At 35.8% G+C, this 13304-nt stretch overlaps 2 protein-coding genes across 2 annotated transcripts in view; one reads left to right on the top strand and one right to left on the bottom strand.

Moving 5' to 3' along the window:
• Window positions 1–13304, top strand: part of LOC116166911 (glucose dehydrogenase [FAD, quinone]-like) — a 361388-nt gene that overhangs the window by 194966 nt on the left and 153118 nt on the right. The window lies entirely within an intron of this gene.
• On the bottom strand, window positions 923–1857 carry LOC116166918 (cilia- and flagella-associated protein 20). The gene is made up of 2 exons (XM_031482130.1): window positions 1523–1857; window positions 923–1474 (listed from the first exon to the last, which is right to left on the bottom strand). The coding sequence occupies exons 1-2, from the start codon at window positions 1796–1798 to the stop codon at window positions 1157–1159; spliced, it is 594 nt and encodes a 197-aa protein (XP_031337990.1). The 5' UTR covers window positions 1799–1857; the 3' UTR covers window positions 923–1156.

Genomic DNA, 13304 nt, shown 5'->3' with positions numbered 1-13304 from the left:
ACAATTCGAGAGTGGCCCACGACTGTGTGGGGGTTGCTAACGCCTGGAACAAGTAGGTACAGACCACACAGTTTGTGAGTTTGCCTTGGACAGTGATTCTTCCGTAGCTTCTTGCAGTTGCCCTGTAGCTGCTGCTGGTGTTGTTGTGGGGATTGTACTGACTTACTCCTCACCTCAGGTTCAGCAGGGTTACAGACCCTCACCTTTAGAGAGAGAGAGAGAAACCCATAACTGGGCTTTCCCCCCTCAGCAATTAGGTTAGCCTAGTCCTTTTCGTTAATGTCGAAAGCTATCAGGCTCCCTTTTGAGGTTGATACCTCACGGCTGTGTGGAAGAGACACCAGCTGCCCACTTTTGCCCAAGTATTCCGCTCTGCCGGGCACCGTTTAACCGCCAACAAGTCGTCAGGTTCCCACCCAAATGGCAACCTTCAAGAGCCTAGGGAAGCACTACCTTTAGGTGTGTATAGCCTCCCATATTTGTGGGATGTTGCCAACCACCTCCTTAAACCACGCAAGGGCTAATGGGTGTTCTCACACGAGTATACTACTTAGGTTCTTAGGTGAGAATCTTGTATAAGGAGAACATATGTAATCCATGGAGATTAAATAGCCGTATTGATCCAATAAGTGCAAACAATTTTATTACATTAAAAGTTTGATGAGATTCTCATATCAACAATGCAACAAAATGTGTTAGTTCCAGTTTGTTATAAGTACAAAATTAAAGGGATGATTGATAATTTGATAACAGTTTACCTTAAAGTAAACTGAAGTGAGGTATAGTAACAGCTGTCATTCAAAATACCTTTGAAATGTGCTTTTGTAAGTAGGTACATAGAAAATTATTACTTACAACTCTAAGCCATGAACGAACATTTTTTAAAGGTTGTTTAGGATTCAAAGAAATAAAAGAAAGCAACTGATTCAGACTCATGTTTGTACTTTAATATCAAATTTACCTAAATACTTATATCACAATTTATAAATTACATCAATTTAACTACACTTACATTGTGCAGTACTTGTGAATTAGATTACGTGACTATGGAAGAAATAAAATAATCAGTGACCAAGTGATATTAGTAGCCATACATACGGTGGTATAAAAATTGGTGCCATTAATTAGTTATGCAAATTTTGACTTATCGTGGAAATTATTGTGCTACAACCGCTTTTGTTTTGTTTTGTATAGGAAGGAAAAGTTTAAATTCTGCAGGAAGCTCGTCCTCTGAATACAGTCGATCTGAAAAGTATACTCTGCGTATCCTACAATTGGCATGTACTTGTACTCGGAGTGTTTCCACATAATTAGTCCCATAGGCACGCCTGGTGAAGTCTGCTACATTAAACTGTATTTGATTCCATCCCTCATCCAATCTCATTGGCATGGTGCAGATAAATGGCTTAACTCGGGTCGTTGATTGGTAATTACTAGCTCGAAACCTTCTCCTAACATTCTTATCGTCCAAAATCTGCAAAACGGAGCATTAAAATAAGATCAGCGACATGTTTAGAGTTACCTGAACTTCAAACGTGAAGTACTTTTTTAGATTTTTTACAATCATGACTAGGAACGGTAGTTTAATCCCCAGTGTCTTTCGTGGATCGGCCGGGCAGGTTATATATGTTGTACTTACATTTGATCCCACAACTTCTAATACTAAAGACTGAATATCTTCGTCTGTTATGCGCTTTATGTGGCCGTTTTTTACTTTTTTATCCCAAATTTGGAGCGGTTTACTTCCAATACTGTACAAAATTGAAAGGAAACCGCTTTGAAATGTGTTTTTAAACATTTTCTAATACCAGCAATTTATTTGTTTACCAAAAATTTTAGGTTATGTGTAAAAGAAAGAATCTATTTTATCAATATCCTCCAATTGGATTGGAAGAGCTCTACTTTCTTACCGGCCCAGAATACAGATTGTGGGCGTGTAGTACGATACAATTCGTTTAGAGGGCGCTCATTACGCAAAAATAACCGCAATTCAAAAAGAAATTGTCTGTGCCTTTTAGGACCCATTTAGGGTAGATGTTTCAGCCTCGTAGAAAATGAACATCTTGTTTATATTTTAACTACCTTATTTATTTATTTTGTGCTCTCAGTTACTCTGAACTTCTGAAGACTGGGACCTAGTAAATAATTAATTAACAAATAACAAATAAAGTGGTATAAGTAAGATACCTAACTTATAATTTTTAGAAAAATACATTATTTTTAAGTTAAACCTTTTTAATACATCCACTGAACAAGATCGGATTGATTAAACGCCAATTTTGAAACCTAAAACTAAAGGAGCTTTGTATTCGAGTCTATTATTGTCGTATGGTTTCACTTGATTCACATTCGCTTCTTCCGGATGTCCCTCGGGCAGCGGGCTCGTTCTGTCCCACGTATGGAGCCAACCGATTTATCTGCATTACCACTGGTTTCCCTGCGTCTCCTGCTCCTCTGAGGACAATACGATCAAACCAGATCTCTAGGTAGGTAAATAACCACCAGCTTGGGCTTTCACATCGTAGGTACCTACTGAACTTTCATTCTATCGTTTACCAACTGCATATTATGGCGAACTTTATCATGGATGGATCCCAATTGCTGACGCAGGTTTTTCACCTAATCGTTCCCTAGAGTTTCTTCTTGAACGGATCTTGTACCACACTGCAAATGGCACGGCAACCTGAGTTCCCGGCCAAGCTAGACGGAGGCTGGGATCGGGGCATTGCAGAAAGGTTATCCATTAGGAACAAGGATTTATGTTTATCTTTTGGTTGAGGCTATTCTTGTACTGCATAAACTTTGTTGGAATCCACTGTCACTCCATTCTCCTAAATCTCCTCAATATACCATAAACACGTCTTAGAGATTCTAGGAAGTGCGAGCAGTCACAATTATGTTGTTCAAATACACAAAACACTTCTTCCAGGAAAAACTCTCAAAACCAATTCCATTCATCTTTCGAACGTTGCGGGGGCGTTACACAAACCAAAGGGCATTACCGTAAATTGTCATAAACTCGACCCTTTCCATGAAAGTCATCACAACTTTCTGACAATACTCCGGTAGAGTGAGTTCGTCCACAAGCATTACGCGTAACAGCTCGTCTTCTTCTCTGTAAATTGGAACTTGTTCATGGTCTAATCGAAGTACTCCGTTCTTCAGGTCTATCCTAAACCTGAATCTCAACAAGTCCGGGGTATATCAACTTCGAGTTCTTGCCAAGTTTCTCTTTTTTGAGTTCGATTCTTATTTCTTTCTGACCACCTTCGATTTTAGCTTCCATTGTCTGTTGACCGGCTTTAATTTCGGATTTCGAACATAGCTTCCAAGGTTTGTTGATCGGGTTTAATCTCGTCTTGACCGGCTTCGATTTTAGCTTGACCTACTTTCATTTCTGACAGTAATGGCAGCAGTTGTTTGATTTTTCTAGTCACAACAACTGGCATAAACCACGAGCACGACAAACTTTATCTTTCTTTGTCTGATTATTGGAATTTTTTTCTGTTGGACAAACAAATACATTATTATTATAGAGCTTCATTAATTCTTAAAAATCTCTTTCAACTGGGCTGTTAAGGTGGGTTCATAGCTCTCCGTTCATACGTTTCCGTTTGTCCGTTAGCCAATCAGAACACAGTAAATTTTTAAACCGTACGTCGTCCTTTTACAACGGGAAAGTTGGTTGAAGTTGAACATTTACGTTTCCGTTGGTCCGTTTTTTAACAAGAGTAAGGTTATGTTTGTTATACTGTTGACGTTTAAGAGCAAATTCGCCTATTACGTTCTTCGCGGTGATAATCTGATAGTAGTTTCCACGTAGGTACTGAAGATCACGGTGGATACAGTACAAAATATAATTTAGGTTATGGTTATTATAACCTATACCTATAATAGGTAACTTGTAAACGTACGATATGGACGGATTGCTATGAACCTTAACAAATTTCACTATCCGTTTGTCGGATCAACGCAACGGACGAACGGAGAACTATGAACCCACCTTTATTTGTATACTTACATCAAATTTGACATCTTCACACAATTAATTAAATTAAACCCCAACATAAATTTGGCTGTAATTCTTTATTTCAAACATTAACATTGATTGTAATGAAACAATTTGTATTACCCTCAACACTAACGCCTGGGTTATTACTGGATGTCGAGTTAGTAATGTTTGATTCCTTCTGCTGTAGAACTTCAATGAAATTTTCGCCGCCTTGTATCAGTTGTATCATACGGTCAATCTTAACTTTTCCTTCTACCGAGCCTTCGATGTATTTTTCTGCCGTCGATGAGCTTTTCCATGCCCCATGACGCTTTAACACCGAAACCCAGGTAGAAAAATCTCAATTCAAAAACTTACTGCGTCCAAAAAGTATGCCAACATGACTTTTTCCTCTACTGTTTCGCCCCATGTTCGTTCCTCCATTGGCAAAACACTTAGTACCCTTTTTCATACCTTGCGGTCGACTTCTTAGGAACCAACTTTTCGGTTGCTTCATGAGATTTCGACAGGATTGTATCGGGAACAGTGGAACATCCCACAACGTTTATAGCGTCCATTTTTAGTGAAAAAAATTCAATGTAAACAAACTACAAACTATAGCAACGGCCGTTGCCACAGAAACAAGGTAATGCGATTTTTACAATATAATGAAATTTTGTAATCTTTGAAATGAAATAATGATACAGAACAGACTTACAGTATGAAATAAAATACGTTACGATATACGTCCGGTAGTACTTGTAACAGTACTCGTTTAAGACATTCTTGACTCGGCTCCTGACGTCGCCTCGTCCATAATGTCTAACTCGTACTGTTACAAGTAACCTACCGGACTTATAACGTAAATAACTATTTCGCCCTTGTAGAGGTATACCGGGTGGTGCCTAGCGCGACGCAGCATAGGGATTTCAATGGTAATTTTTTTATAGTCAATTACTAGCTCCCCTAATTATTTTAGAGCAAAAGTGTAAATACGTTTTTTTTTAGAGCAAAAAATACTGCATCTGTTCATACTATTACTTATAATTTTCCGTTTTTCAAAACCGTTGAAATCGACAAAATAAAAAGGATCATTTTACAATAAATCAAATATGACTTTGAATTACCAAAAAAACAGCGATCACGTTTCATTATTTGCCTTTGACGTATATTAAATTTATACTTGTTTATAAATTAGTTAAAGAACTGCAAGTGCAATAACGTTCAAAATGTCCGTCAAAACCATCAGGAAAACGATTATACATTCAATGTTTTGGCTGCAGTAGCGGAAAATCCGAATATAAGTTTAGGAACAAATGCGCTTGTAGTTTGTTAAAAGATTCCAAAGCATCACTGATTTATAAAAATGTAATTTTTTATTTTGTCGATTTCTACGGTTTTGAAAAATGGAAAATTATAACTAAAAGTATGAACAGATGCAGTATTTTTTTCTCTAAAAAAAACGTATTTAGACTTTTGCTCTAAAATAATTAGGGGAGCTAGTAATTGACTATAAAGAAATTACCATTGAAATCCCTATGCTGCGTTGCGCTAGGCACCGCCCTGTATGCCGAAGTACAGCTCCACCAAGCAAACAAGTCTCTCGGAAATAATGCGAACTAATTTTAAAAATTCGTAGCGGGAAAACTTTAAGCCAATACCTACAACGCAGGCGTGTACAGTCCCTAACAAATGTGACAGTGACATATTTATAAATTGTTATCACCAATTTAATCGGTATGGCAAGTAACAAGAAAAAACCTGTGCATTCTGAAGCCAGAAATATTATCAAAAGGGTAGTCGAATTCTTCGACAAGCAGAAAGCTGCCGGTGTGTGGGAATTTCCTTTAGAAAAAGCTACAGAGCTAGCTGCTGCTGCGACCGGCAAATCGAAAAAATTCATATCCAAAATTAGGTGCGATGTGTTTTATAATTTTTCGTACTTCCGAGTCTAAAGTGACAACTTCACTCCATTATGACAAGTACTGAAGTGTCACTTTTTGTCCCGCCGGGATTAAATGTGGACGAAAATCCCGGAAGGATGAAATTACTAACAAGGCAATTTCAGTAGGTTGTTCCACATTTTGTATGCGGCACTACTTCTTAAACGCATCGTACTGCTGCTCATATAGTTTTTTAGATTTCCGTGGTATCAATTTTTTACCTACTTTGGCTGCTTTTTATGAATATCAAATACACCTTTGTCACCCACCACCAAAATTATGACACTAGCAATGACAGTTTCCAAATTATTTTTGTTACCATAGCATAGGGATTGTCATACCAACGCAACGTTCCTATGGTAACTTGTTAAGCAGCGATTTTTTGAAAGAACGCGTTCTCTAACTCCATACATATTAAGTGTTTCAGTTTCGGAAGTACGAAAAATATCGTATATACCTTGCGACTGAAGTAGTGGTCTTAATCCCTCAGGTAAATTATGGCCCTCCCTTCGGTCGGGCCATAAACTTTACCTTCGGGATTAAAAGTACTACTTCAGTCCCGCGGTATATAATATACTATTATCAAATAAATACTTATTGTTATTCTATACAAACGAAGCCAAACTTTCCCATGATGGAGCATTAAAATCTCCTTCAAAGAAGCGGCGTAGTGGGGGTTCCAACAAGATCACGTTCGATAATTTTGATTTAGGGGAGTTGAAGAGAACTGTTAATGAAATTTACACTATTGATAAAAAAGTCCCTACGATCAATGATTTAGTTTATAAAATGAAGGAGAAGATTGGCTATATTGGAGGTAAAGAAACACTAAGGAAATCTTTATTAAATATCGGCTTTAAATATAAAAAATGCCACAATAAACGAAAATTATTGATGGAACGTAGTGACATTGTTGTGTGGCGGTCTCGTTATTTACGCAGATTGAAAGAAAATGATGCAGTAGGTGAAAACTACAGTGACTTTATAGAGACAGTGGCGACAACAGGGTATCTCGTTTTTGATTGGTCGTTGGTTCCGGTCGCCATATTGGAGCTAAATTCCAAACTGGCCAATAGAAAACCTTCAAAACGACGCGGTACACTCCGTGCTATAATTATTAATTATACTGTTTTGACAGTGTCACCTGTAATTGTCACGGCTTCATGTTACTAGTTTACACTTTGCTTCTTGTATTTGCTTTATTTTACGTTTTCCGTCTCCAGTTTTATATAAACTCGATTTTTAAAGACGCATATAGTTTGGATTTATTACGATATTATAAGGTATGTAATCCGCTTAGTGTTTTTAGATGTAAAACTGTGCCTAACCTTACGACTGGTAATTGATGTAAAATTTTTTTCAGAAGCCCTAAATACCTAATGAGTTTAGATAGAAAACTGGTTAGAGAAGCAGCTTATCCGAAATTTAGCAGCAAATTCAATTGTGATCGTAAATACGCTTGAATTGGTTTCATGTTTGCTGGAGCACATGGAATATTGATCTCTTGTACTCCGTGGACTAGATCAACGTGTTTTGTCTTCCATTTAAGAGACTAAAGAAATACTTTTAAGTCTGGAAGGAGCAACACGCGACAGGGGACAAGAAGTGACAGAAGACACTGAAATGTCAAACACAATTTAATGATTATTTATATGTACATTTTGGATATTGCACCATATTTCATACTTATTATACCGTTTTCCATATACCCATACCTTTTTGAATTTGGGAGGCATTTGTTTTCCCATAGGTTGTTCTGCAAAGCTTTAAACGATCATTTCTGCGCCGTTCGTTTTGAACAAGAATCTTTACTTAAATGAAACTGACATTTATTATTCTACGCTCACAATTTGACATGACAAGGTATATTGATCTTACAATCAATTTTTTAGCTCCAATATGGCGGATTATGATAAGTTGTCGCCACTGTCCTTATAAAGTCACTGTAGTGAAAACAAGAAACCAGTCACATTTTTAGACGAAACCTACATCCATCCATCTTATGGAGTGAATAAGTGCTGGCAAGCAGAAGATGAACCTGGTGTCTATAAAACTGATCGTAGCGGCCAAAGATATATAATTGTTCACGCAGGAGGATCATATGGTTTCGTTGATAATGCACTTCTGATATTCAAATCAAAAAGTAGGTCTGGAGATATTTCCACGACGATATGAACCACAATAATTTTATGAGATGATTGGAAACGCAACTCATCCCAAATTTGCCTCCAAATGGGATTGTCGTTATGGACAATGCTCCTTACCATGGGGTTCAAATTAACAAACTTCCAACACAGGCAACACGTGAAGAAAGTATGCGGGAATGGTTGAACAATATCGGAATATCAACAACCAGCGATATGCGAAAAGCTGAATTAATAGAGCTAGTAAAGCAATTAAAACCCACTGAGACCTATTGCGTTGATGAATTGTTAAAAAAACATGGTCACACAGTACTGCGCCTTCCACCTTACCATTGCGACCTCAATCCTATAGAAATGATATGGAGTTTGGCTAAGCATAAAGTAGCGATGAAAAACGTTAACCAAAGTAATGCGGAGATTGAAAAATTGGTGAGAAATGCATTCTTAGAGATAGGTCCTTCGGATTGGAATCAACACTGCCAACACGTTAAGAGTAAACACTGGTACTTCAGACGAAGATTCCGAAATCAGTGAAGAGGAAAGTGACGACGATACTGCTTAAACTTCGATCGTTTATCAGTTCGCGTGCCGCAAATGTCTTTTTTAGCAGCTGCATCGATCGGCATCTATCCATCAAAAAGTTAACTTATACATTTCTTAGTCCATTCCATCGGAACGTTTATCCAGTTTTCAGTTACTTCAGTGAGTTTTTTGAAAAGTGTATGTTCAAAAACAAAATAAGAATCTCAGTTCACCACAATCATGCCATTCAAAATTGATGACATTAAAATCCTGTGATTCCGTTATTAACCAAGATGATGTTAATTATCCAACGTAATTTTTAAATTCGCTGGAATTGTCCGAATTACTACCACATAATCTGAAATTAAAAGTTGTATCGCTAATCATTATGTTGCGGAACACAAACCAGCTACGTCTTTGTAATGGCACCCGGCATGCGGTGGAAAAATTAATGAACGTCATCGAAGCCAAAATTTTGAAATGGAAGTATAAAGTGCGAATTAATAGGTTTTAATTCCATGCATCCCTATGATTCCGAACGATATTGACATGCCACTCAACTTAACACGGTTACAAATTCCAGTTTGCATTTGCAATATTGATAAATAAATCGCAAGGGCAATCGTTCAGTTCTTGTAGGATCAATTTGGAAAATCCATGTTTTTCACATCACCTATTATATGGCGCTTGTTACCTTGGTCCCATGTTGGAAAACATTTACCATTATTTATTTACACGCCAGAAAACAAAAGTTATAATGTTGTGTATCAGAAAGCATTACAATAAACATTATGTTTTTGAAAAAAAAAATTTATTCCAGTTCAAATTGAATATTCACGTTTAAATTTACCGCCAAACACTATTGACATTGACTGTACTTCTAAAATACAGCGACACCAAACCATCGCCTTCTTGACAGACTTGTTTGGTTGGCTTGACTGTATTAAGATAATTAGCGGCATTATCTCAAACTACAACTTTAGTCTGAGGTTACCTTATCCAGGACCTACAGATACATTCCGGATTGGGGGACGTCCGTCTAATTAACAATGCATTACTTTATGTAAGAGACTTCAGAATGTATCCTTCACACACGGGAAAGGATTGGAGGCGTTTTTAAATCTACTTGTGATGGCAATTCTTTAACTTATCAAGTTTTGTATTGCATTAACGTCGGAATTCAATTATTTAAATTCAAGGGTTACTTCCTCGGATGATTAGTCTTTGTATATTGTAGATGTGATGCAAAATGTATTTAGCGTTTTCCAATATTTAACCTCTGTGAACAGTGATTCGGAATTTTCTTTAGCACGGTTGTTTTGTCCGATGAGTTCTAAGGGAACGTGGCCCTTTTTGGCTTTAAATGTATTCTGTCTAAACTTGTAGGAACACTTTCGGCCTTATGATTCCTTGTCTAGGCACTAAAATGGAAACAAATCTGAAACTAATTCCGTTATTTCTAGAAACAATTCAAATTGGGTAAAAATATAAGCCATTCAATGTGAAAAATAGTGAATAGTGAAAGTATGATTCTCTAACACCATGTTTAACTTGTAATCTGAAGTACTCTCGACTTGTGAATGTATGGAAAATAAAACGTTTTGCATCTGCAGGAACACTTGTGGTAAAGCCATTTAACTCAGTACCTATTGTTTTTCATACACGTTATCACAAAAAAACAAACGTTTATAGAATTGTTACAGAATCAGAATTTATAAGATAGTGTGGGAGTATGTGGAGGGGGGGGGGGTGTTTTTACACACATAATCGTCTATGGTGCTTTGCAGCCCTTCTCAGATGGAGAAAATTTCAGGATCATCAGGGATTAAAAGTAGTAGTGTGCTACATTCGGTTAGTATTTATTTAACAACAAGTACATTCTCTAATACAAACAAACAACAAATTAATTGCAATAAAAGCTTTATATTACTCTGAAATAGGTACTTTGTAGACTATTAAATTAATAATCAACGTTTTTTTGTCACTACGGACGAATACTGTAAGCAATTATTTTATACACATAGTTAACAGTAACAGTTAACGGTTAGGACATAAGCGTATTAAATGCCGAGGCGTTTGAATGTTTAATTATATTTTCTTTGCGCTGCTGATCATTCGAATGAATGAGATAGATACTAATTTTGATTACATTTTAGATAAACAAATTTAGAAAATAATATTACGTTCAGCATACCACCACCTACAAAATAATAAATTAAACATTTAAAGCCTTTACATGTTAAAAATATCAGTCAAATATAATAATACATCTGCGGTGTTACCTACCTATTGTTTATAAATACAGAAAAGGATAAAAATAACATCAATTATATCTATAAAATATATAACAATAAATAATGGAGCGAGTATGATTGATGTACTATTTCTATATTCACAATATCATTCAGTCACTACGTGGTGAAAAATATACATACACATAATATTGCTAATACACGACTGGACTATTACAAATTTATACATAATAAAGTATAACGAAAACTACAGTTACATGTAATTTACAAGTTACCCATGCTGCACATAAATAATGTTAGGTCTATCACTGTGTACATTAGGGAAGTTTCTACTACCTATATTATTTACACATATACGAATACATTTGTTACAACTGTTTTTTTCTTCCGTCATTTTTAATATCATAATGTAAATGTGACTAATCTAAGGTTACATGTTCAAATTTTATTACCTAGCAGGTATATTGAATAAGTAATGGAATTTAGTCACGTTTATTAACAATTTAGATACAAAAGTTTAAGTGAAACGAGGGTAACAACCATTAGCGCTTAATTTATCACAGTTTATGTTAGAATACACAGTATGTACTTTTGAAATTGGAAGTTGAAAACAGAAGCACTAGCTTTACAATGACGTACAATATATTGAACAATCTAATATTGTTTAAAACTATTTTTATATTGATATGTATCTTTGTGGACAGTTTCCATTATACCTTACTTGTGTATCTACTTTTTAGTACCTACACCTGCTATAGGTAAGTAATATCTACATCGTTTCAATTTATACTCACTTTTTAATCCCCCATTTACACTTAATAGTCAATAGAAACGTATATAAACATTTAACAATTAGATAATATTATTTATATTTGATATGCTAATAATTTATCACCTAGATTGACAGACGTAGTGATATGCCACTAAAAGGCCATCGTTAAAAGTCAACGTAATGATGCGTTGTAAAAAACGCATAATTATATCTCAGATTCCAATATTGAAAACGCTTAAACGAAAAGGTAGATGTAATTTAAACAGAAATAGAGTTTAAGAAGCGGTATACTAAGGGCCTATCTGGTAAAATATAATGTTCTATAGTAACTTAGGTAATATTGCCATGCAATACTGATCATAATGTAGGTACAGTGTTACCGATTTAATGGGTGCTTCTCTTTCGAATTACAACAGTTTACTCAAAGCCATTAGGTAATTACCCAACTTACTGAACAAACAATCTGCCAATTGTCTCCCGATTATCTGTGGTATTTTCAATTTTATACTACATCCGGTTATACCGGATGTTGACTCGGACTAAGACATTTTAAATAGGATACCCTATTTTTTATTACTTTTTTAAATTTGGACTAGGTGACTGTCGAGTGTGACTATATGAACGGCTTTTGAATTATTTGGGTTTTTTCGATACATTTGAAAAATATACTCCTTCAGTAGATAAATAGTCTTTTATAAAACAAACGACACAGGCCCATTATTTTCAGGATTTGCTTAAATAATATGTAACAAATATTCAAAAAATGTATACGGGGTGCTCAAGAATTGATACCAATTGTAAAATATTGAAAAATCGACAACTAAATCTATTACGTAAACTCCTTTTTTTGCCCATCAATCCCTAAATGAAAGCTTTTTGTGGAAAGTAGAAGACTTTTATTCGGTAACAATTATCAAAACTACCAAAAAGCAAACCACAAATAAACGACACGTTTAACATGTGTATAGGTATTGAGACACACACGGCGCACGCAACACAAGCCACGATCACACCCGCTTTGTATTCAATATAATATAATAATAGCGACTTTGTAGTTCAACGGTAGAGCATTGGGCTATAAATCCGGAGGTCGTGCGTTCGAACCTGGATTGAGGTGAATTTTTCATCTGTGGCAGAGATGTGAATTACCTTAGACCAGTTTCGAGCATTCTGCCGCCTACTCCGACTTAGGTTTTTCTGCAGTTTTCCTAATTCGTAAGGTAAATACCGGAGTAGTAAGATCTTCTGCAGAGGCACCTCTAAAAAGCATTATGCGGGTCACCCTGTAATTAGGCGCAAGCCTGTTGAGGGCCTAGAACAAGAGAGGGATAATAAATAAATAAATAAATAAGACTAAAAAGAAAAATATAAAAGAATAAAATAAAGATTTGTCAGAACTGAAAAATTTGGTATTAATTTCTGAACACCCTCAACAATTATTTTGGACAGTTTATACATGTTAAATACAGCCTACGTTTTTTTAAAGCAGATCACAAAAATAATGGCCATACCTCGTTTGCCATAGAAAATGCAATTTATTTTATGAAAGAGTATTTTCGAAATCTTTAATAATTTAACCATTGCAATTCAATATAGCCTACAAAAGGGAAAATATTTAACTAATAGGGAGTTCAGTGATAAACCCCTACGGCCTACATATGTTTTGAGAACTCCATTCCT

The sequence above is a fragment of the Photinus pyralis genome, unplaced genomic scaffold, assembly GCF_008802855.1.
Source record: "Photinus pyralis isolate 1611_PpyrPB1 unplaced genomic scaffold, Ppyr1.3 Ppyr1.4_LG3b, whole genome shotgun sequence".
Lineage (NCBI taxonomy): Eukaryota > Metazoa > Arthropoda > Insecta > Coleoptera > Lampyridae > Photinus > Photinus pyralis.
Note: the sequence above shows the minus strand (reverse complement) of the source record. Positions and strands in the feature narration are given on the sequence as shown.

Coding starts and splice junctions, on each gene's coding strand:
- LOC116166918 (XM_031482130.1), bottom strand. CDS start 1,798: ATGTTTAAAAACACATTTCAAAGCGGTTTCCTTTCAATTTTGTACAGT. Junction 1,475..1,522: donor ACTTCACGTTTGAAGTTCAG/GTAACTCTAAAC, acceptor TCCGTTTTGCAG/ATTTTGGACGATAAGAATGT.